Source organism: Bos javanicus, chromosome 3, assembly GCF_032452875.1.
Source record: "Bos javanicus breed banteng chromosome 3, ARS-OSU_banteng_1.0, whole genome shotgun sequence".
Classification (NCBI taxonomy): Eukaryota; Metazoa; Chordata; class Mammalia; order Artiodactyla; family Bovidae; genus Bos; species Bos javanicus.
The window spans coordinates 16634197-16660227 of record NC_083870.1 but is presented as its reverse complement, the minus strand read 5'-3'; the positions used below and the strand labels follow the sequence as shown (position 1 = coordinate 16660227).

The 26031-nt window shown below is 58.0% G+C and overlaps 3 protein-coding genes and 1 long non-coding RNA gene across 8 annotated transcripts in view; 2 read left to right on the top strand and 2 right to left on the bottom strand.

The window, feature by feature from the left end:
- LOC133240594 (uncharacterized) overlaps nucleotides 1–2285 on the top strand; it is a 5520-nt gene extending 3235 nt beyond the window's left edge. For both annotated transcript variants that reach the window (XR_009734268.1, XR_009734267.1), the window contains one exon: nucleotides 9–2285. This is a non-coding gene — a long non-coding RNA (uncharacterized LOC133240594). The remainder of the gene's footprint in view (nucleotides 1–8) is intronic.
- DENND4B (DENN domain containing 4B) lies at nucleotides 480–14904 on the bottom strand. Of its 3 annotated transcripts, none has more exons than XM_061404841.1 (28): nucleotides 14820–14904; nucleotides 12469–12808; nucleotides 11454–11706; nucleotides 11131–11200; nucleotides 10763–10932; nucleotides 10446–10690; nucleotides 9968–10034; nucleotides 9819–9877; nucleotides 9503–9647; nucleotides 9053–9228; nucleotides 8831–8931; nucleotides 8216–8431; nucleotides 7538–7683; nucleotides 7085–7224; nucleotides 6866–6992; nucleotides 6251–6457; nucleotides 5876–6004; nucleotides 4880–5060; nucleotides 4479–4646; nucleotides 3860–4248; nucleotides 3574–3696; nucleotides 3207–3376; nucleotides 2984–3125; nucleotides 2550–2786; nucleotides 1920–2037; nucleotides 1663–1828; nucleotides 1511–1575; nucleotides 480–1409 (listed from the first exon to the last, which is right to left on the bottom strand). In XM_061404841.1, the coding sequence occupies exons 2-28, from the start codon at nucleotides 12783–12785 to the stop codon at nucleotides 1264–1266; spliced, it is 4473 nt and encodes a 1490-aa protein (XP_061260825.1). In that variant the 5' UTR covers nucleotides 12786–12808; nucleotides 14820–14904; the 3' UTR covers nucleotides 480–1263. The 3 variants fall into 3 exon arrangements, with proteins under 3 accessions (XP_061260825.1, XP_061260815.1, XP_061260833.1); XM_061404831.1 differs by lacking the exon at nucleotides 14820–14904 and adding an exon at nucleotides 13689–14709; XM_061404849.1 differs by lacking the exon at nucleotides 14820–14904 and having other exon boundaries at nucleotides 12416–12477.
- Nucleotides 14214–16508, top strand: LOC133240563 (cuticle collagen 1-like). Its single transcript, XM_061405606.1, has 2 exons — nucleotides 14214–14292; nucleotides 14703–16508. Exons 1-2 carry the CDS (start codon nucleotides 14245–14247, stop codon nucleotides 15228–15230), a joined length of 576 nt encoding a protein of 191 aa, XP_061261590.1. The 5' UTR covers nucleotides 14214–14244; the 3' UTR covers nucleotides 15231–16508.
- Nucleotides 16453–26031, bottom strand: CRTC2 (CREB regulated transcription coactivator 2). Of its 2 annotated transcripts, XM_061405183.1 has the most exons (14): nucleotides 25774–26030; nucleotides 22946–23047; nucleotides 22744–22857; nucleotides 22091–22155; nucleotides 21413–21481; nucleotides 21139–21242; nucleotides 20996–21025; nucleotides 20755–20819; nucleotides 20604–20653; nucleotides 20246–20490; nucleotides 19480–19886; nucleotides 17939–18208; nucleotides 17250–17436; nucleotides 16453–17108 (listed from the first exon to the last, which is right to left on the bottom strand). In XM_061405183.1, exons 1-14 carry the CDS (start codon nucleotides 25924–25926, stop codon nucleotides 16888–16890), a joined length of 2082 nt encoding a protein of 693 aa, XP_061261167.1. In that variant the 5' UTR covers nucleotides 25927–26030; the 3' UTR covers nucleotides 16453–16887. The 2 variants fall into 2 exon arrangements, with proteins under 2 accessions (XP_061261167.1, XP_061261177.1); XM_061405193.1 differs by lacking the exon at nucleotides 21413–21481 and having other exon boundaries at nucleotides 25774–26031.

Genomic DNA, 26031 nt, shown 5'->3' with positions numbered 1-26031 from the left:
ACTCCTAGTGCTGTTCCCAGGCTGAGACCCTGCTTGGAAGAGTACTGCCTGCAGTTAGAGCAGCTCCCAGGATGTGTGAGCATGGCCAACACCAGTGACTGGGGAGAGGGTTGTCATCCCTGTGGAGGTACTGGAGAAGTTGGGAGGGGGAATATGGGGGAGAGGAAAGAAGGCAGAGATGAGCTCAGGGCCCCCAGAGAATGGAGCCTTTGTGTGGGGTACAGATGAGGGACAAGGAGGTGATTGTGTGGGAGGGCCGGAAGTACCACACAGACTGGCACCACCATAGCCAGCACCGGATTCACCCCTCTCCTGCTCTGAGACTCCCTGTGCCCCAAGGGACCAGCACCAGACCTGGTCGGGGAAAGTAGTGTATGCCCAAAGGCAGCAAGGGATGAAAAGGTGGAGAGAAGGATGTGCAGCCAGGAGAAAAACAGCGGTATCCCCCAACCTTTATCCCAGAGAACAGGAGGCAGAAGAAAAAAGACAGAAGCAGCTTTTACTATATTTACATCCAACAAAACTTCACAAGGAACAATCCTTATTGCACAGTCAGGGCCTTGGGTGTGTGAGGCATCCCCAAGATGGAGTGGACAAGAAGGATTAGGACTAGAGGGGCACCAATTTTTCCTAAGGGGAGCTTGGGACTCCTCTAGCTTCTAACTCCTGACTTTCAAGGAGCTACAAACCACTGGACCATGGAGCCCCATTTCCCTTCTCTCTCTTACTGTCCATAAGAACCTCCTAAGCAAGGGGGCTGTGGCTCCAGAATAAATAACTTAAAATACAAACACTAAGGTAGAAAGGCATAGAGAGCCTTAGGCTCCTTCGGCAATTCTAGGGGAGAGGGACCATCTCTGGTGGGAAATGACATCCCTCCCTCCCATTCAGGGCAAAGGCTCAGTAGCTGTGTATCTTTCCAGTTGTTTTTTAAAACAAAAACTTATAAAATGGCCAGGGCAGTGCAGATCTGTGGGTACCCTGGAGGGGAGTTCCTGGTATAGGATGGGGTGGAACAGAGATGTGCCAGCTCCCCCCAGGCCTCCTCCAGCATCAGCATGAGCATAGAGGGCAGGCTGGAGATGGGAAATTGTGACTTTTGGTAACAGTGGGTCCCACGGCCCCCACTCAGAGCCTATGCCTGGGCATGCTTCCTAGCCTATTCCCAACTCCTCTAGGAAAGAAACAGGGAAGCAGGGTCTCTCTAGAATCCTTCCTCCCTCATCTCCTCAGCCCAGATGGGAGAAGGAAGCTTAAGGATCCCTAGCATTCCAGAGGCGCTCCGAAACATTTCCGGCAATCAATGGCCTTTGGGGTAGGCATCTGTGCCCGCCGCTGCCTCAGCTCCTCCTTGCCCATGCTGCTGGCCAGCTTGTTAAAGGCGGATTTGTACTTCTTGTCGAAGGCCACTAGGGAAGAGGGTGGAGGTAGGTCAGTATGTTAGGTCAATCCCCAGCCTCCCACACCTGGCCCTAGATCTAAGCCCTCAGCCCCCTGCCTGCTCCTTCACCTATATCCATGTGGTCCTTGCCCAGAGCAGCCAGTGTCAGGAATAAGATCTCACGGTAGATGCCCCTGGAGTGGAGTCAAAAGGGTGTAAGTGAAATAAGGCGGGAGGGAGCCTGCGACAGACCCAGGACCTCTCAGATGGGAACATGATACCTTTGTAGGTGCAGGCCAGTGGGAGGGGGCCCTAGAGTTTCTAGCAGGAGCCCTATAGCCTTGTGCACCTCGTTGAGACCGACGTGGCGCAGCACCGATTCCAGCAACGCCAGGCTAAGGGATGCAGGTACTGGACCTGGCCATACCACCCGCTGTGGGATCTGGCCTGGGTGGAAGATAAGAAGGTAACCAAGATTATTGAGCCCTCTAAGCATGGGACCTACCCCTTCCCATTCTGGGCCAAATATGAGACTCACTGTGGACCCTCCAGAGCACATAGAGAGGTGGGCAGCTATCGGGATCAGGGGTCAGGACATCCCACAGCAGCCGCACCTGCACGGATGCTGGATCAGGCATTATCCAAGGAGCTGGGGCCTGCAGGGAGCCAAGATAAAGGAGACAGGCTCATGGTGTGGGAGGCACAGGACGGGAAACGGACAGGTGCTATTCCAAGGGACAGGGACATTACAGGACACAGCTAAAGAGAAGAGAGAAACTCTTGTTCCCCATGGGAATACAAGTTCTCTGAGAGCAAGGACTTTGTTTTGTAATCTGCTACATCCCTAGTTCCTAAAGCTCTGCCTGGAACCTAAAAAGTGCTCAATAAATATTGGTGCAATGAATAGAGTGATGAATAGATGAACGTTAACGAATTAGTATTGGGGTAACAGGCACTACACTAGGTACCTAACAACAGCCCAGAGAGGGGGCATTATGCCATCTTACAGACGAGAAAATTGAAGCTCAGAGAAGTGAAGTGAAATGGCCAGGAGTCAACCAGGTATAAGCGACTCCAAACCTGTGCTCTGTCTATAGCGCCAAGGACACAGAGGACTGAGCAACAGAGCTAGGAGATGAGGAGGCGGGGACTGTGTCAGGGCACCAACCTGGTGGGGCGGGGGCCCATCACGGGAGGCCAGCACCAAGCACGGCAGAATACTGGGCAGGCGCAGCCGCTGGAAATACCACAGAAGGTTCCAGAAGATGATGGGGTGAGCGGCAGGCAACTCAGGCAATGCCAGCACCTCACTGCCCTCGTTCTCTACCAGTGACTCCAGCTCCTTCCGCAGCACGAGGGGGCTGAGATACGCCCATGCCCCACTCTCAACACGCCGGGAGGCAGTCTGTCAGGCACAAAGCGGGAGGGCAGGGAGGGCATATACCACAGCCCCATCCTCAGAGCCCTGCTTCCCACTGAGCCACCACGTCCAGCAGCTTCTGGGACGCCCCTTGCCCTTGGTACCCATCTCTCCTCAGCGTCACTGGGGCTACCCACAGGGCCACACACACACACACAGCTGGGCTCTGGCCCAGCCCTTACCCCCATGTGCCCGTTGCAGAGCTGCGGCTCATCCAGGGCTAGGCAAAGCCTGCGGTCACTGAGCACAGGGCCTGGGCCCCCAGGGACAGGAGCGTTGCTGCTGCCGCTGGCACCAGCAGGAGCAGGCTTGGGGCTGGGGGCACTGCAGGGAGATGGCGCGAAGGTCAGCCCTCAGGCCTCTGCTGCCCTGCCGCACCCGCAGCCCCTGCCCGGTTTTGGGCACCTGGGTCGGGAATCAAGGGTCTGGACGCTGAGCAGGGGCACAAAGGGGCAGGCGCAGAACGGACAGGTGGTGTTGAGGTTGGAGTCGTCAGGCGCCCAGCCAGCCATGATCTCCTCATCGTACACCAGGGAATCACAGGCGCGGCACAGCGAGCAGCTAGACAGCAGAATCTGTGGGCGAAAGGCCCCAGGAAGCAGGCCCCTTTTGGCCTCAGGGCTCAGGAGCCCCTGCTCCTCACCCAGGCTTGAACCTCCGCAGCCCAGCCCAACCTCCTCCCACCTCCCACCAGCCCCTGCCTCTGACAGGGTGCCTTGGGTGTGGTATATATGTGAGCCCCAGCAGTCTGTGTGGGAGAGGTTATCCTCACTTCCAGGGAAGGTGGCTGGAAGGATCCAGGGGTGTCACTGAGGCGCTCTGAGGAACGGCGAAGGCTCACACTGCTGAGAGAAGATTCTGAGAGGTCCCACTCACTGCCCAGAGAGGCTGAGCTCTGCCATTATGAGAGAAAGCACAGTCAGCCAACCCCATGCTGCTCTTTATCCAGGAAGCTGGCTCAGCCACCCTTCAAGGCCCACTTCTGGGCACTGTGGGTTCGCAGCCCCTCCCCAGGCCTCCAGGTGCTGAAGTGTCTGGACCCTGCCCTTAATGGTTACCTCGGATGCAGTGGATCCAGGGCGCTCCCGGGGGTGCAGAAGGCTGTCCATGGGGCTGCGACGGGCTGAGGGAGGCAGGTCAGGGGGCAGCTCAGACGGGGGGGCACGAGAGGTGGGGGAGCGGCGGGAAGGAGTGAGTAGCTGTTGGAGGCGGGCGCCCAGCCCTCTTCGGGGGGTGCTGGCCTCATCTTGACGCCCACCAGCCTTGGGCACCCGCCCACTTGGCCCTTCCAGGGTTTCAGTGGACTGGGTGCTCAGGGCTGAGCCTGAGTCCCCTGGGCTGCCTCCAGGTGCCGACTCTTCCCCGGTCAGGCTCAGGTCTGAGAGGCTTCCATCATGCCAGGGTATGGGTGATCCCCGGGGTTCCAGGACCCCCAAGGCCTCTATCACTGCAAGGCAGAAAAGAATCAGGGAAGATGGAGTCCAGGCCCTCCTTGGGACCTGAGTAAACACAATTCCTGGCTATGCAATCTGGCACCACAGCCCCTACCGTGATGACAATCCGGGCAAGATTCCCCCAGAGCCTACAGTACCTGGCACAAAGCACCACCCCTCCACCTGGCGAGTGGTTAGGGAAGCTGACGGGCCGAGGGGTGGGGTGTGGGATGAGGGCACTCACTGTGGGCCACACCAGCCTCCACGGTGGGCTGTGCCCCTCGGGCACTCCCCAGGCTGCCACTCTTCACCAGGCGCCCCATAGGTGAGGCGGGGTCCCGCAGGCTTCGCCCGGCCCAGGTAGTCTGGCGCTGAAGGGGGCGGGTAGGGGAGGGGCGCTCCAAATAGGGCTCTGCAGAAGACAGGGAGGGGTCAAAAGACAGCCAGCTGGAAACCTAGCCCCCAGCTCCAAAACAGAGCTCCTCCGGGGACCTGGGTTTGCAAGGCTCCTCCCAGGCAGAATTTTGTGTCTTCTGTTGCCAGCCAAGCGTAGTCTCTCCATTCTCAGCACACTGAATGTCAGCCACTGGACCAGCCCCAGCTCTCCAGGCCTGTCCCCTGCCCGTGTCGCCAGTCCCTACCCACCTGTCTTCGAGCTGCCTGCCTCTTGGGCTGCTGTCTCCACCTCCTCCCGCTTCTGCTGCCGCTGCCGCTGTTCTCGCAAGGGCTGGCGGAACTGAGCAGCCCCCAGGACCACGTTCCGGAGCTTGGCCCAGCGCAGGCGCCCACCTGGTGTGCCAGACGGCCACTTGCTTTCCAGCACAGCCTGCCAAGCACAGTGTTCACCCATGCGGATGGCCTGTCTCCATACCCTGGGCCTCAGCTAGATGCCAACTGCCTGACCTGGGGGCCCAGCGACCACCTTTCCCTCCAGACATCCTGCCTATGATTGTCCTGCCAAGGGCTCAGCCAGGAACAAGAGCCCAGAAGAGAGAGTGGCAGTGGCCACCCTGAGGGGTTCTAGAAGAAGAAACGGTGGAAACAACCTGTCTGTAGACTGCTGTTTATAAACTGTGGGCTTTGAAGAAATCAGTTCATTTTTTTTTGGCCATTAGTTTCCTCATCTAAAAAACAAGAAACAGTTTAGTGTCATGGTGAAGGGCCTGAATTCAGGAAACGATATGCCTGTGTGTGTCCTAACCCCCTAACTTACTATGGTACCCCGGACAAGTTACTAACCCCCTGCAACCTCACGGCCTCATCTGTAAGATGGGGACAAGAATTGTTCCACTTCAAGGAGCTGTGGGAAAGGTAAGATGGGTTTATGTGGATGCTGTCTTTGGAGCAGAGCCTGGCATACTGGCTTCCACAATCAGCTCTTCCTGGGAGGTGGTGGTACTTTCCTAAGCTGCTTGCCAGGACTGCTGTGGGTGAGACTCAAGCAGCCCAGTATGAGACAAGCCTCTGCAGGTGCTGAGACACTAGAGGAGGACTGTGCGATAGTGGCCGCAGGACCTTGTTGGACTGTACGGGCCCGATCTCCACTGGGAGGGGAAGGCCACAGGTGTCAGGGAACAGCGCCCTCCTCGCACACCCCTGCCACCATCCCACCCCTCACCCCAAAGGCAAGTGACTGGGCACCTTGTTATAGTAGCCATAGGTGATGGTGTTGGGCACGATGCCCGCCCGCCGCATGTCCAGCATGACCCGCACGGACAGCACGGGCTGCCCGTAGTGCGAGCACAGCTGCATCAGCACCCGGTAACACACCTGGGCCGGAGACACGCGGGATGAGAGTGGGCCCGCTCTCGGCCCCAGTCCTCAAGCCGCAGTGAGCGCCCCAGTGCTCACAGAGCCACCGCCCTTCCTGCGGACCCTGCCACCCCACAGTCCCTGCCGCGACAACCTGAACACGCTCACTAATTCAGTGAGTGTGACAGAGCGCCTGCCCAGCTCCTGGACTGGTGCCGTGTTCCCCGTCGGCTGCAGCCCCCGGGGCGGGGCCCGGGCACCCACCTCGTCAGGCAGCACCACCTTGCGGCTCTCCATCTGGCGCAGCACCTGGTAGGCCGTCTGCAGCGCCCGCACCCGGGAGGGCGCCGAGCGCACGTAGGCAGGCAGACACAGGAACCACAGCCCGTAGCAGTGGCCCAGCAGGCACCGGGCCCACAGCTCAGGCACAGCTGCTGACTTCTGTGCCATCCGCTGCGCCACCTTCATCTCCTAAAGAGGGCGGGGGACACACCTGGTGAGAATGATGCCAGGGCAGGTCTTGAACAGTGTGGGAGAAGCAGCGCCTGCCCTGAGAAAGGGTCTGTGTGCTGAGGGGGTGGCAGGGACAGTGCCCACAGCCCTGGATTCCCAAGCACAGATGCGTAGCCTGGGCGAGGGCAGGTGTCCTAGCAGAGGCAGCAAGTCCCTGGATTTCCAGGGTCCTCAGAAAGTGAAGATGAGGACGATGACAATGGTAACAACAGTGAGGGTTCATGTCTCTCTTTCGTGCCAGACATATTGAAACCTCCCAACAACTTTATGGGATAAGTACTATTCTACCCATTTTACAGATGAAGAAACTGAAGCAGCAGTCCTTGGCCTGAGTCAGATTCCTCCAGGGGCCCGCCTGCTGGTTACCTGTTTGGTGCGGCGAGGGGCAGGACTGCTGGGGGCGCTGCGGGAAGGGCCTGGCACAGGCAGAGCCCCAGCTTGTTCTTGAGGAGCCTCGAACAGCTCAGCCCGTAGCTCGGGGAACCCATCATAACTGGAGGGGCGGAGAGAGGCCATATGGAGTGCAGTTGGTACTAAGTCAGCTGATCCGGCCTCAGAGCAAGAGAGGGGGCGGGAGGCGCTCACCAGTACTGGGGAGTGGATTCACTGCCCTCTGGCGCTGGCGGCTCCTCGGGAGGCATGATAAACACGGTGAGCTCACTGCCTGACAGCTCCTCCAGCTCCACCAGGGGCACGGGCTCAGGTTTCTCCTGCTCTGGGTGGACCTGAAGCAGGATGGTAAGAAAGGGGACATCCAGACAGTGGGCACAGAGCAGAGCCAGGGATCCAGAAGATAACATCTTCCGGGAAAGCACAGCCACAGGGAAGGAGGTGATGGGCCCAGACTCTGTCAGGGCCCCGGAGACACAGCCAGGGGACGAGGAAGGGGCAGAGGGGCAGGAAGACTGTGTCTATGAGGCCAGTCACATGCGCTGCACAGGGGCGCCAGCCTCACCATGTGTGAGACAGTGTTTACATCTGGGGTGACAGAGCTCAGAGTAGAGCAGAGGGCACAAAAAGAAGGGATGATCCCAATACCTTGTCGACACAAGAGTCAAAGAATTCAAGGGCAGCATGCCGAGCAGAGCCAAAGGAGCATTCCTCGATGAACTGGGAGAACATCTGTGTGTGTAGCAGCTGGGAGTACAGTTTGTGGCTGGAACGTTCTCGGGACTTGAGGAAGCCTGATGGGTGAGAAGGGGGCCAAGAGGGTGGTCACTGGGGGCTCTACCACAGCCACCCGCTTCTGAACCCTTTTCTTGGCTCCCTGCCATCTTGGCATCCAAGGCCATAAAAGCCATCCTCTCTGGCCCCTCTGGCCCTACCCGCCAAGCTGACCAGCTCAGCTGCCCTAGCACCACGGTCCCATGGCATCCTTCCCTTTTATCTGTGGGCATTGAGGGCCTCAGACTGGGGAGTCACCAAGAGGAGAGTTTTGCCCTTGGGCTGGCTCACCACAGGTGTCATCGTGTCCCCACCAAGCCCTGGGCTTCCCAGAGGCCAGTGCCACAGCTGACTCATCTTTGTACCCTTATCCCCTCACCAGGCCCAGAAGAGCACATGGCTCAAAGCTGGCGACCACAAAGATGCCAGCTGAGTTTAGAAACAAGTAACTGTGTGATTCCGCATGCCCCCTGACTGCCCCATGGAGCCCAGCCCCTGGTCACCCATCCCATGATACCTTCCCCAAGCACAGGCAGGTCAGGTCGCCTTTACCTTGCAGGAAGAAGAGGTTGTCAACATCGCGAGACCCCTCAGAGGGGGCCTGGGTGAGTGGGCGCAGGAAGTCCCGGTAGCCCTTGAGCAGGCAGGCCATGAAGCGGAGGAAGGCTCCCTGGACCTCGCGCTCTAGCCGGGCCCGGCGGCCACACACTGCCTCATAGTCCGTCAGCAGGAATTCCAGGGAGGCCTCCTCCTCCGGGCCAGTATACGCTGGGGACCAGGACAACCTGAGCATCAGGGCCAGCACCCATAGGGCTTGCTCAACCCCGCTCTCCATAGAAGTCAGGTTGCAACCCTACCACCTGCTGCCCCACCACTGCCAGCTTCTAACAGACCTAGTACCAACAGTAACTAAAAGTTGCCTTTAGGTAACAGTTTCAAGCCTCCCCAGTGGCAAGCTCAATCTTCCTGACATATTCAGGAACATTAATGTGACGTATGCCTTCCTCTAACTTAAACTGGAACTTGAATTCCTCTCACTTCCACCCAATGAAAGCCTAGTTCTTCTAACCTCCTCAAGTAAGGTCCAGCTCTGCACAGGTCTCCCCAAACTAGAGGTTAAAGGTCAATAATGGTTTCCGGCCTCCCCCCACCACCCAGGCTCCTCACTCTGATCCAGCTGCTGGTACAGATGTGTCAGTGTGGCCAGCAGAACCTTGTAGGGTCTGCGGGGCAGGGTCCGAGGGGAGAGGGGCTTCTTTTCCTCAGTCCTGTGAGATAAACAGAAGGAAGAAAGGGTGATGGGGTTTCTCGTTTTCCCTGAGGCTCCTTTTGACCTGCCCTCTTCTGCTCCCATCCTCAAAACCCCCAGAAAAGACCCAGCCCTCTTACTGGAAGAGCGTGTTGGTATCAAGATCCACACAGATGACATCCACAGGTGGGTCATGCAGATCGAAGTAGCTGGAGTGGATACCCACGATGAAGGGCACGGGGGCACTCAGCACATCTGCCAGCACCAGTGGGCACAGCGGAATGTAGGGGCACTGCCAGTGCAGCGGGAAGATCATCTAAAGCATCGGGGGATGAGGACCAGTGAGCAGGGCACAGGGAGGCAGCAGAAGAGGGGGCATTGACCTTGACCGGTGGTGCTTGTCGTGAGAAGCTGCTGGAGCTGAGCTCCAAGAAAAGCTCCTGACAGAAGCCGTACATCCTGTAGGCCATGCCCAAGGATAAGACTGAGGAACCCTCCCCAAGAAAGGAAAAGTAAGGAGAATCCAGGTGGGGCCTAGGGCACAAGAAAGAACACTCTGGGTAAGGCAGGCTGGGCAGAGCGGCACTCACAGAGACAAGGGCCTCGCAGACGCTGGTGAGCAGATCTGGCCGCAGCGAGTGGACTAGTAGCTTGTGTTCCGTGAGCACAGCAAGCAGCAGTGTGATCGCCAGCTCCGGGCCCAGGGTCTGCAGCAGCTGCAGGAAGCTGGCACCACTGGGAGCAATGCCAAGGTGGGGGAAGAGTCAGCAGGAGGCCCTTCCCTCATCGCTGGGCACAGACACCACCTGGGCCCAGCCTGCACAACCCTTCACACCAGTGCCCACTTGCCTGGCACCCACCCTGCCCCTGGTCATCACAGCCTTGCCCCCCAACCTGAGCATATACCTGAGGGGCAGGGGTGAGGATACAGGCTGGCAGAGGAGCAGGTTGTCATAGGGAGACATCTGAGAAGCAGAAGAGCCACAGGTCAGGATGGTAAAGACTAGCCCCTGCCCATTCTCCCCCTGCCACCTAGCCGCAGCCCCAGCCCTCACCTGCACCAGGATGCGGGGTCTCTGTGGGGAAGGGAAGGGAACATTGTGAATGAAGTGGGAGATGTGCCTGGGGGAGAGAGAGACACAGTCAGAGGCAGGCTCCAGGCTCTCCATTCAGTGCCTTTGCTCTTTTCCTCTGCCTGTCCCCAGGGACCTCACTCCTCCCTGAGCTCTACCTCAAGACTGCTGTCAGCCACCGGAGCCGCCATCATGCACAGCACTGGTGCACATCAGAAGAGATTCCCTCTGGGTATGCACAGGCCCTGGCCAGGACTTGGTAAGCAAGTGTAGCCTGGGTTTCAGGCCCCACTCACCCCTTCAGCCAGGGGCACTTTTGCAATGGACCAGCTCTCCAGCCACACACTACAGCCCCGTCCCTGACTCCTCTGCGCCCCCCACCCCCCCAGCTCCATCGTCTTCTCCTCCATTCCTCCTGGCCTCGTAACCCTTCCCAGCATCAGGGAAGCCCCATGCTCACGCTTCCAGGGGCAGACGGTGGGGGCCGGAGACGGAGTAGCGGTAGAGGAAGGTGAGGAAGGCGCGGAAGGCCGGGAAGGCAGGCCAGCGGGACAGCACAGCGATGGCGCGGCGGCTGCGCACAGCCCGGCCCCCCAGTGCCCGGCCCCGCTCCACAGCACTCAGCAGGCCCAGGGCCCGAGCCTGCCGCTCCGACAGCCTGGCCCTCGGGAACGCCTCATAGAACTGCAGGGCAGCACCGTACACCTGGCAGGGGCAGAGGGGCAGTCAGGCGGGCTCCGCGGAGCCCAGACCCCTGACCACACTCCACACACCCACCTTATCACCAGCTGCACCCGTGAGCACAAAGGTGGAGAAGACGGGCACGGGGTACTTGGTCTGGGCAGGCCAGCACTCGATAGTGGCCCCCATGGGCAGGCAGAAGACGGGCACTGACTCGGGCAGCGGGAACGCCTCATTGTCCTCCTCTGGGTAGCGGCCCAGCAGCTCTGCACCCCCGACAGAGGGGGGGGTCCCCAAAAGGAGTAGGGTCCATCAGACTCCGGGGGAAAGAACCAGGGGATCCCAGAGAAGGGCCATGTGGCAAAGGGGAGGTGAGTTCTGTGGACACTGAAGGTACCCGCCGAGAGGCACCAGGGCAGAGGGACACAGAGTATCGAGGGGCCAGAGACAGAGGGGCTACTCACCTGCCTCATACACCAGTGTGTTGGCCTTGGCCAGGCCCACCTTGTAGCACAGGTACACTGCTGGGCCCCACTGCCCCAAAACGGCAAGAGACAAGCAGACACACAGCTGACAAAGGTTTCTGGGGGGTTATTTTCTCCACCACCCCTAAGTGGTCTTTGTCTTTAGAACTCCTATTAATCCCAGTCCCCCAAGACCAGTGTCACACCTCTGGGCCCACCCCCACCACTAGAGGCCTTGGTCCTAGGATGCCCTGTGTGCCCAGTGTCCACCTCTTACAGGGAGATGGCATGAATCTCGGCTCCTGGCCCAGGGCCCCACTCACCATGCCGGGGTTGAGGTTGCGGGGCAATCGGCAGTAAGTATGAGGAGTGCCCTCGCCCTTGCTGGGCAGTACCAGGCAGAGGTCAGTGATGCCCAAGGCATGCAGCCCTGCCCCCTCTGCTGCCCGCCGGTAAGTGAGGTAGGTGCGGGGGTGCCCAGGGCCTGGAGGGGCCAGGTTGGCTGAGTGGCTATAGGGTGTCGTATCTAGCACTTGGAAGCCAGGCTTGGGACGTTCCTTCCCCTCATACAACACCCTGGGCACAGAGAACAGAGAGAGATGTCAGGAGTCCACAACAGAGGAGAAAGCCCCCAGTCTTGCTAGATCTGCCTTCCTAGTCCTAGCTACTCAGCCTAGTCGAACACTGACACCAGGGCCCACTTCTTGCTGAACCCACCCTCCAAAACCCTGTGCCCCTCTCTGCCCTTGGCTCTATTTTTTTTTTAATATTTATTTGGCTGCTCCAGGTCTTAGTTGCAGCACTCGGGATCTTTAGTTGTGGCATGTGGGATCTAGTACCCTGACCAGGGATCGAACCCAGGCCCCAGCACTGGGAGCACTGAGTCTTAGTCACTGGACCACCAGAGAAATCCCTAGGCTCTACTTCTTGATCAGTAACAACACCTCAGGCCTTCCATGGCTCTCAGCGCTCATTAATAAATACCAAGAAGAAAAGTTACCATTTATTGACTCTGTGCTAAGTCCCTAATATGGATGATCCTGTTTCATCTCCCTATGAGGAGGTATTATTTTCCCCAAATTACAGCTGAGGAAATAGACCCAGAGGGGCTCAATAACTGGCCAAAGGTCACAGAGCTAGCAAGTAGCAGCACTAGTACACGCACCCAAATCTGTGTGAGGACTAAGTACACACAACTTCAGGCTCTTCTCCCTGGCCTCACGACCACTCTTCCCATTCCCATTGAACATCCCTCATCCCATACCCCTACGTCTCCTTGCCTCACCCCAGATCTCCTAGCCTCCCCTGGTGCCAGCAGGGGTAGGTAGGTGCACACACCCCAGCTCAACGAGGGGGGGCTTGTCACGACCCCTCCGGTAGCAGATGACAGGTTGAGTTCCACCTAGGAGCCCAGCGCTGAGTTCCAAGGGGTGGCCCCCCGCGGAAGCCTGGATGCATGTATAGCCCTGGGGCACCTCCTCGCCCAGGGCCCTAGCGATGACTGCCACATCTGTGATGGGCTCAGCTGGCCGGGGAGGGCGCAGGGGTCCACTGGGTTCAGGAATCCACGTTTCCTCAGGGATGGGTGCTCCGTTCCCTGCAAGTCCAGCTATCACGAAGTAATCCACCAGCCGGGGGGGCCGCTCCTCCGCCATGGCCCCCCCCTCACTCACTGCATCTGGAATGGTCAAGTTGGGCAGAGATGAAGTATGGAAGGTTTGTGTTGCCATGGCAGCCGGCAACCAGGGAGTCTCCTTTTTGCTTCCCTCCTCTTCCTAGTGAAAGTGAAGTCGCTCACTCATGTCTAACTCTTTGCAACCCCATGGACTGTAGCCTACCAGGCTCCTCAGTCCATGGAATTTTCCAGGCAAGAGTACTGCAGTGGGTTGCCATTTCCTTCTCCAGTACTTTCAAGGAAAAGCAGGATCAGTGGCCAGCCAATCCTGAACTCTCCCGCCTGTGACATCACCAGGCCCTAACAGCCCACCACAGGTCCTTAAAGAGACCAGGACCCTCCCTCTTGGTGGTACCAGCCCTCTTTCCAAAGAACCCACTGCACACAGCTAACCTAGGCTCTGGGTTCTGACATCACATGGTTTCTGTATCCCTTTTAAAGCCCCAGCCCTCTTCACTCCCTAACATAACAGAGATCACAATCTTTTCTGTAATGGCCTACAATGACATTCATTCTGGCCATAATATCAGGCCTATTACAGTCTTTTTATGGATTTCTGGCCTTCTTACTCTAGTTGACATTCTAAGAATCTCATGAGCCAGCTAATATTCTTAAAGAGCCCACCTCTAGGTTTTTGTGAGGAGGCCACAAAACCCAGGCTTTAAGTGTCTTTTCACCAGACTCCAGTGTCCTTTTTCCTAACCTAGCTCCACTAACCTGACCAAAAAAAAAAATCAGTACCCTCCAACCTCCAGGATCCTTAGGTATCCTCAGTTAGGTCCAAAGCAGTTGTGGGAGACAGTCCCCACCATCCCCAAGCCCTCCTCCATGAAGCCCAGAGACAGAAACAGGCCCACAGCGGCTTCTCGGTAACTCTTCTCACCTGCCTCCATGGCCCAACCCCCGGGAGTAGGAGCCTCAAGGGTCCCCGGGTGCCCTGAGTGTAGAAGCTGGGAAACAGCTTGGTGGGTGGCTTGCAGCAGAGGACTGGAGGCGTGGGGGCTGCTTCAGAGGGGAAGGGAGGTGACTTCCTGAAACAGTGGAGGGGAAGCTGCAGCTCGGCGGAAGTCAGCCTATGGGTGTGTGTGTGGTGCTGGTGGGGGTGTGCGGAGGTTGGGGGGGTATTGTCAGAAGGTGCCAACACAGCATCATTCCAAGTTGGAAGCTTAGCCTAAAGGACCCGGAGCAAGGCAGAGGCAGCTCAGATTAGATCCAGCATGTACAGTCCTACTTAACCTCCCACCCTTGCCGAGAGAAGAGGGGGCAAGGGAATCTCATGGACCCAAGCTGGCTCTCCTTAACCTGGCCTCTGGTCACTCACACACACACCAACTCCAGCTAAATTTAGTCTCCACGTCTGCGAGGTAAAGCCAGGAGTCAGCGTCAGCCTCCTGATTTAGCTCTGGGACCCAGCCGCGTGCCTCGTCCACTGCAGGCGAATGGGAGCCCTATGTCCTCTGCCCCAAGGAGCAGGCAGGAACCACGAGGTGAGACCAGCTGAGGGGCGAGTGGCTCCCATCGGCAGGACCTGCGCACCCGGGCCTCTCCTCACCAAGCTAGGGAAGAGCCCAGCAGGAAGGCAGCCCTTTCTCCCTAGGGAACGCAAGAGGCAGGGACACCACTCCGGGTCCCGGCGCCCACGAGCCGTACAGCGGGAAGTTCGCGTTGGGGCAAAGGGCGCGCCGAGCGGGAGGAGGCTGAGGAAGGAGCAGGAGGGCAGAGGAGCGGACGCGCAGGCGGCCGGGGACGTGACGGCAGCAGCGCCGGCCGCCGCGTGACCGGAGCGGGAGGGAGGGGTGCTCAGGCTCGGGACCCGCGGGAGCAGGAGGGGTGCAGGGCGCCGGGCACAGCTAGCTAACTCCAGACTGCGCCCTCCCCTCCACTTTCACTTCCCCAGGAGAGAGGAACCGGAACCAGATGTGCAGCGCCAGAGAACAGCTGGGGAGAGCCCCCGCCCCGCCCGCGCTCCCTCCCTCCCTTCCCCGCCCGCTGCCCCGCCCGGTCCAGCCCCTACCTGCCTGCCCCGAGACTCCCCGGCCGGCCGGCCCGCGGGCGGGTGGCTCGGAAGGCGGGCTGGCGGGCCGGCGGACGGCGAGGCTACCCGGCCCCGGACATGGCGCACCCGACTCGGGCGCCGCTCCCGCCGGGACGGCGAATGAAGGAGGAAGAGGCGGCCGAGGGCGCCGGGGCGCAGGGCGCCTTGGAGGGAGATCCGGGCGATCCCAGCGTCCCCGCCGCGCTGCGCCACGCGGGGACTGTGCTGCCGCGTCTCTCGCTCGCGCCGCGCGGTCCCCCCAGCTCCTGCCGCGCTGAGGGCCCGGTGCTTCTCCGCGCGCCCCGCTTTCTCCGCTCCCCCCACCCCCCCTCCGGGACCACGGGCGCCGCCGCTCCCCCCACCCCCCCCCTCCCCGGCCGGCGGCCGTGACCCTGGCAGCGCCTGCCCAGCGCCCGACCGCCTGCAGCGCGACCCCTGGCGGCTGGGAGGGCCCCTTGCACCCAGGGAGCTTCCCACCACCCAGCCATTGTCGCCGGACACTGACCCTAGGCGGCCCCTGAAGTCCGAGGCGCGCTCTCGTCCCGCCCTCGAGCCTACTCAGATGTGGCTTGCCTGCCTGGGTGAAGGCCCTGAAAGTCTAGTGTGCGGAGACCCAGGTGGCTGCCCCTATTTCCAGCTTTAGGGCACACTGCATTCCGTTCCAGCCTAAGCCAGAAGTTCTCAGTTCTCATTTTTGAAAATGACAACAGTTTTGGAAAGAGGAAGAGGAGCCCGGACTGTGGGCTGTGGGCAAGTAGCAGAGGCAAAGGTAACGGAGGAGGGGCACCACTCTTCTGTGCTGTGTGAGGGAAAGAAGAGGGCAGAAGCTCAGAGGACTAGCACCCCAAGCCAAAAAGAGGAAACCATCAAAACAGGTTAGCTAGCACTCAAGCCTCTGAATGAGTGAGTGGAGAAGAGTGGGAGGGTGAAGTGAGTTCACGCAGGGTGAGGGGCAGAAGGAGAATGAGAAGCCTTGGGTCGGAGGCTGGCTGGGTACATCGAACTTCCAGGTCCTCTAGGCTTAGTAGTTTTTAAACCCTCTCTCCTTGGAAGCCTTAGCACTGAGGCCAGATACACCTCTGGAGAGGTGGGGTCATTCTACCAGAAATATCCAGAGCTGAGAGCTCAACCAGCAGTCACCTTCTCACCTCCTGACTCGCTGCCAGGGTCTCAAGTTTGAGGAAGAGCAGCAGCAGACAAAGCCCCTGTCCCCTGACGCCCCAGCAAGGCCCTGGGCAGGTGAGAAGGCAGCTGTGCTGCCACGGGGTCTACACCCGGCCTGCAGCCCTATGTCCGGTGCTGAGTACAAATTCTGAGGCTTTGGGGGCCCCTCCACAAACCACATGGTGTTGAGAAGATGCAAAATGCATAATAGGGGACTTCCCTGGTGTTCCAGTGGGTAAGACTCCATGCTCCCAATGCCCAGGCTTGATCCCTGATCAGGGAACTAGATCCCACATGCCCCGAATGCAATGAAGGTCCCGCATGCTGCAACTAAGACTTGGCACAGCAAATTAAAAAAAAAAAAAAGCATAGCAGGCGAAGACTTATGTCCCCAAGGACTCCCTTGATCCCCAGCTGTATCCCAAACAGGAGCCAACCACACCAAAGATTTAATAGGATTTTTTTATTAACATATAATATATTTAATAAAAAATAATATCCACTCTGGCTCTCTCCTCTACTGCAAGGGGAAGAGCGGTGAGGAGGGGCTGGCACTGCCCACCCCTAGGCATCCGGACAAGCCCTGCCTCCGGGGCTCCCCTCTACCCCCCACTTTCCAACAGGCTCTGACCTCCAGACAGACGGTTCAAAGTTACAAGTGCTTTAGGCCCTCCCTTGAGCTCCCCCAGGTGCCCCCCGCTTGTGCAGAATTCAGGGGCCACCTGGAAAAAACCCCTTGCCTTTTCTCATTCTTGGGATCCTTTGTTCATGTCAGAAAGAGGATCTGGGGGCAGAGAGTGGCACCTCTACTGGCCAGGGGGAAGGGAGGAAAGGGACAGTGACAAGGGACAGGGCCGAGAAGAGGGATGGCGCTGAGGTGGCCTCACTGCAGCCGGTCACTGCGGAACGAGTCCTCCACAGCCGGATCAGGCAGCAGGGCGCAGGGGTCACTCAGCATGCTGAGCCCCTCCAGGCCCAGTGGCTCCATGCGCAGCTCCTCCTCCAGCCCCAGCCCCAGCCCCAGCCCAGCTGCTGACACCTCGAAGCCCGGCACTCCGGCCAAGGCCGCTGCAATCTCCTTGGAGAAGCCTGGGGAGGCGTCTCCTGTGTGGACGGAAGAGACGAGTGAGACCCCCACGCCTCATGAACTCTTCCAAGACCGCCCCCCTACCTGCCCAGTCTCCTGCTGAGCCACCCAATGTATCCCGCCCTCCTCCATCCTCAGTCACTGTCCACACCTCTCACCTGTGAGGATGACGTTAGGCCCTGAGCCGTGGCGGGAACAGTGGGTTACGTTCTGGTGGTTGAGGGCGTGAGGGTCCTGGGGGCCACTCACTGGTCCCTCACCCCCTAAGAAGCCAGGACCTTCGGAAAAGCCAGGGGGATCCAGCGCCAGGCTGGTCGATGGGTTCTCCATGTTGAACTGCTCCAGCTATGGACACACAGACAAGCCTGGAGTAAGTGGGCTTCAGTTACTGCCTGGCTTTGCTGAGCACTGCTCACACCCCCACCTTGCCCAGTCATCTTCATTCACCTCTCTCTACCCCACCTCACCTCCCACACTGCGGAACAAAAGCGGAGATAGAGGGAAATGGCAACAAGCACAGTGACAGAAGAGAACGCAGGCCCAGAGGAGGTGAGGGCACCGTGCCTACTGGGACAGAGCACGCACGTGCCAGGAAGACGATGGGTCAGAGCAGCAATCACCAAAGAGCAAGCTGCGTGGAGGGGGCTGGGCCAGACGGGCAGGAGTGGGGGCAAATGCAGCGAGAGAGGAGCCCCAAGTTGATGGGATTGTATTACCCAGGTGGAAGAAAGAAGGCTCTCCCCCACCTAGATGCTCCAATTCAGAGTGCCCCCCTCAATACCACTCAGCTCTTTTGACCCACCTCCATCCCCTCCCCTGCTTCTGAGCTAGAGACCCAGGTACTCACGTTCCCCAGGCTGAAGTCACTCATCGACCGGTGGTAAGACTGTTGCCCGTGCCCACTGGGTCCGGGCGGGTACAGTGTCCCATACTGCAGCTGCCTGCCTGGGGGCTGGCCCCCTGAGGGCTGCACTGAGCAGGCCTGAGAGGGCAGCCCTGGCTGCTGCAGAGGCTTTGGGGTGGGTTGCTGGGTGGGCAGAACCAGACTTGGGGGGCTGTATGGGTATGGAGGCAGCCGCTGGTCGGTGGGCAGCTTACTGGTATCCAGGGCGACGCCCTGAAGAGAGGCAAGCAAAAAGGGAGAAGCTTACCCCTCAGTGTGCCCCTTCAGAGGAACTCTTTGTCAGGGCTTCCCACCCTCTTCAGCTGCAGCCATCCTCAACACAAAACCAAAAGCGTTCCATTGGGCATCGCTGGGGGGCAACTACTTTCAAAACAGCATCTCGGAATGCAAGCAACTGAATGAGGTTAACACAAGGACATTCTGAATCCACTCCAGGAGGCAACGAATCTTAAACTGGGGTACTCTACTATCAGTAATCAACTACTTGTGAGACACCTCACAAGCTACTGGTCACACAACAATGACCTTGACAACTGTTCTAAAGCCCTGAAGAGGCCAGAGGACTGCGAGAGGAAGGAGGGTTGAAAGGAGCTGGTGATTAGGCTCCCTCCAAGTCCCGGGGGAGCAGAGCCCTTGCTGGCCTGGCCTTAGCCTTTCCTACAGAAAAGGGGGTCTGCGTCAAGATGGAACACAAAACACACATTCCAGGGAAGAACAACAAAGGAGGAAGGGAAACGAGAACGGAGGAGAGGGAAAGGAGAGCATCAGGGTGAAAGGAGAAGAGGAGCAGAGAGAACGGAAAGGGGGAGAGGGGAGGGAAGGAGGGAAGAGCTAAGGACATCAGCCTCGAGGGAAAAGCCCTAAACCAAGAATTTGGGGTTCTGGTCCCAACTCTTCCCTCACATGCTGTGTAAACTTGGGAAAGTCACTTTCCCTCTGGGCCCCAACGTCGTCTGTAAAATGAAGGGACTGGGATCCATCACTGGACAGTCTCTATGAAATCTAAGAAGGCAGGTGAGGAGATGGGAGAGGGAGTGGGGCAGGATGGAGGCAGGAGGAAAAAGACAAGAAAAGAGGACAGGAACCAAAAAGAGAGAGAAAAGGAAAGGACAAGCGGTCATCTGGTGAGTGTGCAGCTGGGCTGGGCACGGTGCCGAGCACTTCCCGCATGTGATTGCCTCTGATTCTTACATTGCTGGCCTGAGGATGCTGAGGCTCACAGGAGTTAAATAAACATTGAAGGAGACTGCTGCTAAGAGGTGGGGCCAGGATTTGAAACTAGAAAGCTGAACCCCAGGGTTTGCATTCTTAAAGCCAAGAGGAAAGAAGATAGATCCAAGCCGGGCTCATAGAGGATGGAGTGGATGGGGACGGATAACACCAGGAGTGAAGGAGAAGAGGTACTGGAAGAAAGCAGGGTGGGAGGGAGAGAACTCGGCAGAAGGAGGGGAAGACAGACATGTAGGGAAGGCAGCCACGCATACCTGAGTGATGGAAGACAAGGTGGGTGACATTGTTGGCGAAAACTGTTTGGGCAGTTGCTGTTGGGACCTTCTGGCGTCGGCTGGGCCCGCGGGCAAACTCAGGGGACTGAGGGGCACACGGCGGTGGCGGGGGGAGGCCCCAGGGGCAGAAGCTGGGTAAGCGGGGGCCCCCAGCACCGGAGAGGAAGCGGAAGAGGAGGAAGAGGAGGAGGAGAGGGCCGGGGCACTGAGCGAGGGGTGGCCCAGGGAGGTGGTGGGCAGTGCGTGGCGAGCCAAGGAGGAAGCAGGCAGTGAGGGGTGACTGTGGGAGCCCTGGAGCTGGGGCTGAGGACTGCTCAGGGAAGCCTGGAGGTTGGGATTGCTTAGGGAGGACTGAAAGGATGGGTGGCTGAGAGGTGAATGAAGTCCTGTAGGCACAGACAAAAAACCAGAAATGCCAACATTACTGATGGGAACTGGGCCCCTTCTGCTCGGAATGGGTAGCAGTGACCAGACTATGAAAGTGGCAACACGATGTCCTCCCTACTCTGTCCCTGACAGTCAGACTGGCATTGCACACTTGGGGCTGCTCTCCATCTTCTTTTGAGGAACAGCCACACTCACCAGCTCTCACTGGCAGACGACTGCAGTGAGGGAAACTGGGGGGGACAGACGAAGGGTGGGGTGTGGGCAGCCACAGGAAAATCCTAGGTGCTCGAGCTTCCCACCCCTTTGTCCCTCCAGCTAGACAGCACCCCAGGGACACACAGCCAGGACAGCCACTCACCTGGCGCATCATAGCCCGGGCCCAGGGCCAGGCCCCCGCTGATGCCCAGGTGGGTCATGGTGTGGGTCAAATTGGAGGTACTGCTGCCCCCACTCAGGCTGGGATAGGCTGTCTCCTCTGGGTCCAGGGGGGTGGGTAGCGGTGGGGGAAAGTGCAGGTTGGTGAGGTCAGGTAGGGAGCCTCCCGTGTTCATGGCAGGTGGGAGGACAGGCACAGTGGCAGGCTGGTCAGGAGACGGGAAGATGCTGGGAAAGAAGACAAGATGTAATGGGGCAGTGGTCAGCAAAGAGCAGAGCCCAGCAGCCCACAGTTCCCTTTACAGCCCTCCCCACCTCAGCTGACCTCATAGAGTACTTACTTAATTCCAGGGACTTCACAGGACCGAGGTCGGGAGGAGGACGAGGACAGCTGAGGAGAGAAGGAAGAAGGTGGCAGATGAGGACAGAGCTCAGTGGAGAACCCTGAAGACCTGCTCCATGGAAAGAAGAGGGACAGTGGGCCATGCCTACCTTCTTAGCATCCCATGGTTTCAACAAGTGCTTATCATCTAGCAAGTTCTCCTCAATAGCAGGGACTTGAAAGAGAAAGACTGGTGGTGAGAGGGTTGGAGAAGGCAGTAAGGCAGGGTAGGAATCAGATGCAGGCAGGAGGGAGATCCCTCCCTGGCTCTGAAGAAAGCCCCCAGCACCAGCCCAGAAATTCTCTGGCATTCAGTACCCCCACATACTGAATGCGGTGAGGAACACATACCTTTGGAGTCCATCTCGCCGTCCAGACAACCTGCAAAGGACGGAGTGGCTGTATGTGGTGGAGTTGGCTGTAGTGCCCACCTGCCTACCTGCTTCAGACAAAAGTTCCATGGATTGACCTCACCCTGGGACATGGCTGCTTACCTCCACGGCGGCTCGGCAGGACGCTGGGGGGTGCAGGGCTTGGATACGTGTCCTGAGGGCTGGGGTTCATCACGCTTGTGTGAAGGGCAGAGTCAGAGCTTGTCCTGTGAGGGGAACAGAGATGAGCTGGCACCCATGACAGTCTTCCTGCTCCTCATGCCCTGCTCAGTAGGGGAAAACACTAGCTGGGCTGGGACAGGGTTGGGTGAGGGAACAGGGCCCCAGAAACTACAGATAAGGAGAGATGTGGCCTAAAGAAGGCAAGGGCCATCACCTGTTAAGTGCAGATGGTAGTCGAAACAACTGTCCCTTCTCTGCAGGGAAACTGCCCCAGGGCATTGTCCTGGGATGGAAAAACAAAGTCATGAGGAGGAAGGCTCATAAGGACCAGAAGACAGGTATTGGGAGCAGGCGGGGAATGTGGGGCAGCCAAGAGGGCTGGGCACCCAGGCTCATGCCTCTTTCTTTCTGATCCTTCTGATACTTGTGATCCGTGAACCCTCTCCACAAACAACCTAAGATCTGGAAATCCTCAACTTCTATCTGTCAGGACAAGCTGAATAGGAATCTTAGAGCCTAGCATATGTGCTGGGTATGAATATTAGGGATAAGATGGACAGGGGAGGGGTTCCGAATCTGAGTGTACCCACTCTTGATAGAAGGCAGCCACTTTCACCTGCCACCCTGCCCGTCTCCCCTCCCCCTCACACACACACACCCCAGCTACCATTGGTCCTGCTCTGGCTGGACAGGGAGGCTTGGCCACCCGTGTCAACATGGCCAAGACTGGACTCTGACCCATTACTCCACCTACCCCCACCCCTCCCAGCCCTGCCATTGTGGGAGGAGGTATGGCTGAAAGCCTGGCCAAGCAGGCCCAGACTCAACTCCAGCTCCAGCCAGAGACAAGTCAGAGAGTGAGCAGGAGATCCTGCCTGCCCTGGACACTGACCTCCGCCAGCTGGACTCCGGGGGAGGAGATAAATAGGCAGGACTATAGGGAGAGCTGTCAATGTGAAGAGCACCAGTTAAGGGAAAAAGTGAGGAGGGGATGGGTGGAAGAGAGACCAGATAAGAGAAAAATAATGGAGGCAGCAGATGAGTTGTTTTAAGAAACAAACACCTTTTTTTTTCTCCTCCTCTACACGGGCAAAAATAAGGACAAAGAATGGAAGAGAAAAAAGGGAATCGGGCCTAATGGAGTCAGAAAAAATAGATGATTGTCTAAGCAGCCTTTGGGGGAGACAGGTTGTTGTGACGGTCTCTGAGATTGAATGCCACAAACAGAAATGTGAGCAGGAGGGAAGCAAAACCCTTGTAGCATGAGTTGTCAGGGAGCCGTGCATCTAGCAGCAAAGAGCAAGCTGAAGTAAAGCAGGTCAGCACCAGCCAGAGATGGTGGGCACAACCACAGGAGGGACAGCTCCGTCACAGGAGCCAGCGCTGACAGAAGGGCCAAATGTCACTTTTCAGGGAGACTGGGAAAAGAAGCTTCTGCAAGATGGGACTGGACAGCACCTCAAGTCCCTTTTCCCACCATGAGCTCCCGAGGAACCCCACCCCACCACCCGCCAGACTGCGCAGCCCCTCGGTGAAGGATATGTGGCGGGCGTAGCGGCGAAGCGGGGACACCATTCTTCGGGGATCTCGCTGCACCCGTTCCACCAGCCCGTGATGTCGAGTGCTCCGAGATGAATCCAGAGGGGAGTGGAGGGGGCTCTGCCAAAAGAGACCACAAGTCAACAGAGGAAGCCCCCTGAGAGCCTGCTCTCCACCCCTGACACCCTGCAAGCCAGCGTCCACTCACCTGGAACTCGGCTAGGCCACAGCCAATCTGGTTCACATTGGGCAGAGAGCCACCATAGTGGGAGCTCCTTGTGTATGCCAGCCGAAGTTTTTGGGCCTGTAACTGAGACATGGAGGACAGATGGGAACGTCAGGGAGGGTCCTGAGCACTGTTCCTGTAGCCACGTTTGCCATCCCTGTCTCTAGGACACGTTACTATTGCTGATGCTTTCAAGAGACCTGCCAGAAGAAAAGCCACTGCTGGGGGAAAGACCCAGTGAGACCCAGTACAAACAATCTGCTCTAGCTCTTCTGCAGCTGCCCCCATCCATGCTATCACTCATGCCTGGCATCACCCTGCCAGGGAGAACCTAACACTCTACTCAGGGCCTGTCCCAGTTGGCATCAGTCTAAAGAGAGTTCCTGAGGGGCTGCCAGGAGCCCCCAGGCTAATCACCTGGGTTAATTCCTGGGGCAGAGTGACTATTAGGCAACTCTGCTTTCCCTTCCAGATGCGTACAGGACTAATTGGAAGACAAGGGAAGGGTCACAGGTGGATGCCGTAGAGCCATGACTGCCAGTCTCTTTCCTTCTTGCTCTGGACGGCAGGCACAGGCTTTTGGTCTCTGCCATTTGCCCAGCCTCAGGAAGGCTACACAGAGCCTCCGAAAATAGAACAACTAAATGATGGCTCTTCTACCCGGAAAAACAGAGCTGAGACCAGTAAGCATTCTTCTACCTAGTCCTAAAGCCCCTAAATTGGCAGGGGAGCCTGGAGAATGGGGGTGTGTGGTGGGGAGAAGCAGTAGTCTACTCTAGCCTGGCCTAGAGCTATCTCCTTGGCCTCATCCCCACTTTAGGGAGGTGTGTCTGGCCCTGGAGTAAGACACCACACCCCTCAGCCTGGCATGGTTTTAGTCTTCCTAAAGATCTCATGTCCCTCTGTGAGAGGTGAGCATCTACTTCTGAGGCTCAGCCTCTGCCACCAGCCAAACAAGGAGACCCAAGACAGCTGATCAGTGGTAACTTCTAGGAGCTTCCATGGCTCATGCTGTTGTGCACAGACCAACATCAGAATTGACTCTCTGTCCTAAGAGGTCAGTCCAGCGAGTTCAGTGGGACACTTTAAGACCACTACTCATATATATGATAACCCCAGCTTCTCAGTAGTACAGGTCCCACAGCCCATATCTGCCTGAGATGAGACCTCCCAGCTGGCCGGATAACAGGCTGAACTCCAGGTCTCTAATCTCTAGTTTTAGGTCTCCAGGCACAGACCATGCTTGCCCTAGGTTTTTTATGTGCAGAAGAGAAGTTACCCAACAGGGGTAAGGTGAGTTGAAGGGACAGACTGAAGCACCACAAAGAAAGAAGGCCCAGCTTTTGAGCTTTTGTGTGTACACACTAGCCCTAGATCCCACCGTTCCTCCGCTGGCGTCACAGTCCAGAGGGCATGGCCTCAAGCTGTCAGCTGGAGGTCAGCCTCTCGCCCACCTTCTTGTCTCTGCCCCACCTGGATCAAAAGCTCCTAAAGGGGAGCAGTCAACAGTTAGATCAGGAGTCTCGTAGCAGTTAGAGGGGATTATGTGCACACACACACAATTTACTTCCCCATCTAACTTTCTCTGACTCCCCAAAACTAGGACACATGGTCTCTAGAGACTCAAAAAAGTAAAAAAGCACAAAAAAGACCAACAGAGGTAAGGGAGACACACAGACAAATACAACCAGAGTCCCAGTCACAGACAGATTCAATCAAAGGCAGTCAGACCAGAAGAAAGAACTTTGAAATGTGGTACTCATGTTCAGCCATCCATCACGCTTTACATTCCTTCTAACTCCCAGCCAGGAGGGATCACTGCAATATCCTCACCTGCTGTTTGAGAATAATGTGTCCCTAAATTAAGACTGCATACCAGCTGGGCAAACTCCCACCCCACCTCTCCCTGACATCCAGCCCTGGGAAGGAAGACACCAAGATAGGGGGGTGCACGGAGGCTAGGTAGCTTCCGAAGCAATTCTGCCAGGATGCCTTCTTTCTGGAACTGCGTAGGAATGAATATTTCCTCCCCATAGAAGACCCTCCAAGCACCCTATAACTAACCCCCCAAACGTCCATCTTCCTAGAAAGTTCAGCAAAGCATCGGTTCCACATAACTGATAGCTTACTGGTTACCTACCTCCTTTCGAGTTCCAAAGCCCTATCTCTCCTCCGAGGCGGCCAAGGCAAAATACCAAGCACCAGTCTGTGAGCAATGGACCTCACCTTCATTCACGTCAGGAAACCACAAAAAGTATTTGAAAAAGGAAGCAAAGGGACGCAGGAGGGGACTTCCTGCCCCACTGTACCCAGTTCAAACCACTCATGGGGCCCTTTCCCGGAGATACTAAGTGCCGAGAGTAGCACAACAAGGCAGAGGGACCAGATAAGAGGAGATCACCAATTCAGAGAAGCTAGACTAGGGCAAGCAGGCCATCCCCCCCGCCCCATAACCCAGTATGGAAGATGCTGAGTCCCTGAGAGAACTCAGTCAGAGATGCGCAAGGACCACCCACATCCTAACTCCTCAGGGTTTCGGGGACCATCTCCTCTCTGTGTCCATTCCTGCCTCACTTATTCCGCGTTCCCAGTCGTTCCCAAACCCCCCAACCTCTCAGGAGTTTCTACCTCCTCCCGCAAAATCCGTCTTCCTGCCCTCGGACCCTCCACCCGCGCCTCCCAGACGGCGGCGCCCGCTGCCCCTGCCGCGTTCCGCCTCTTTCGCTACGGCTCCCGCCCCCGCCCCGCCTCTCGGCTCCCCGCTCTGGGACAGCTCTACTCGGCTCCCGCTTCCCGGCGCGGCCCCTCACCCGGGTGGAGCCGATGTCCATCATCACCTCCTCGAAGGCCGCCGTCTCCTCGGCCTGACGCTGCTTCTGCAGCGCGATCTTCTCACTAAACTTACGCGGATTGGAAGCTGAGGCCGTGGCCGAACCCGGCCCATTCGCTCCCGACGTCGCCATCTTCCTCCCCCGTCCCTCCCCGCCACCCTCCCAATACAAGCCACGGCCTCCGCCGCGGGCCCCGGCCCGGCTCTTCCAGCCGTAGCCGCCGCCGCCGCCTCAGCG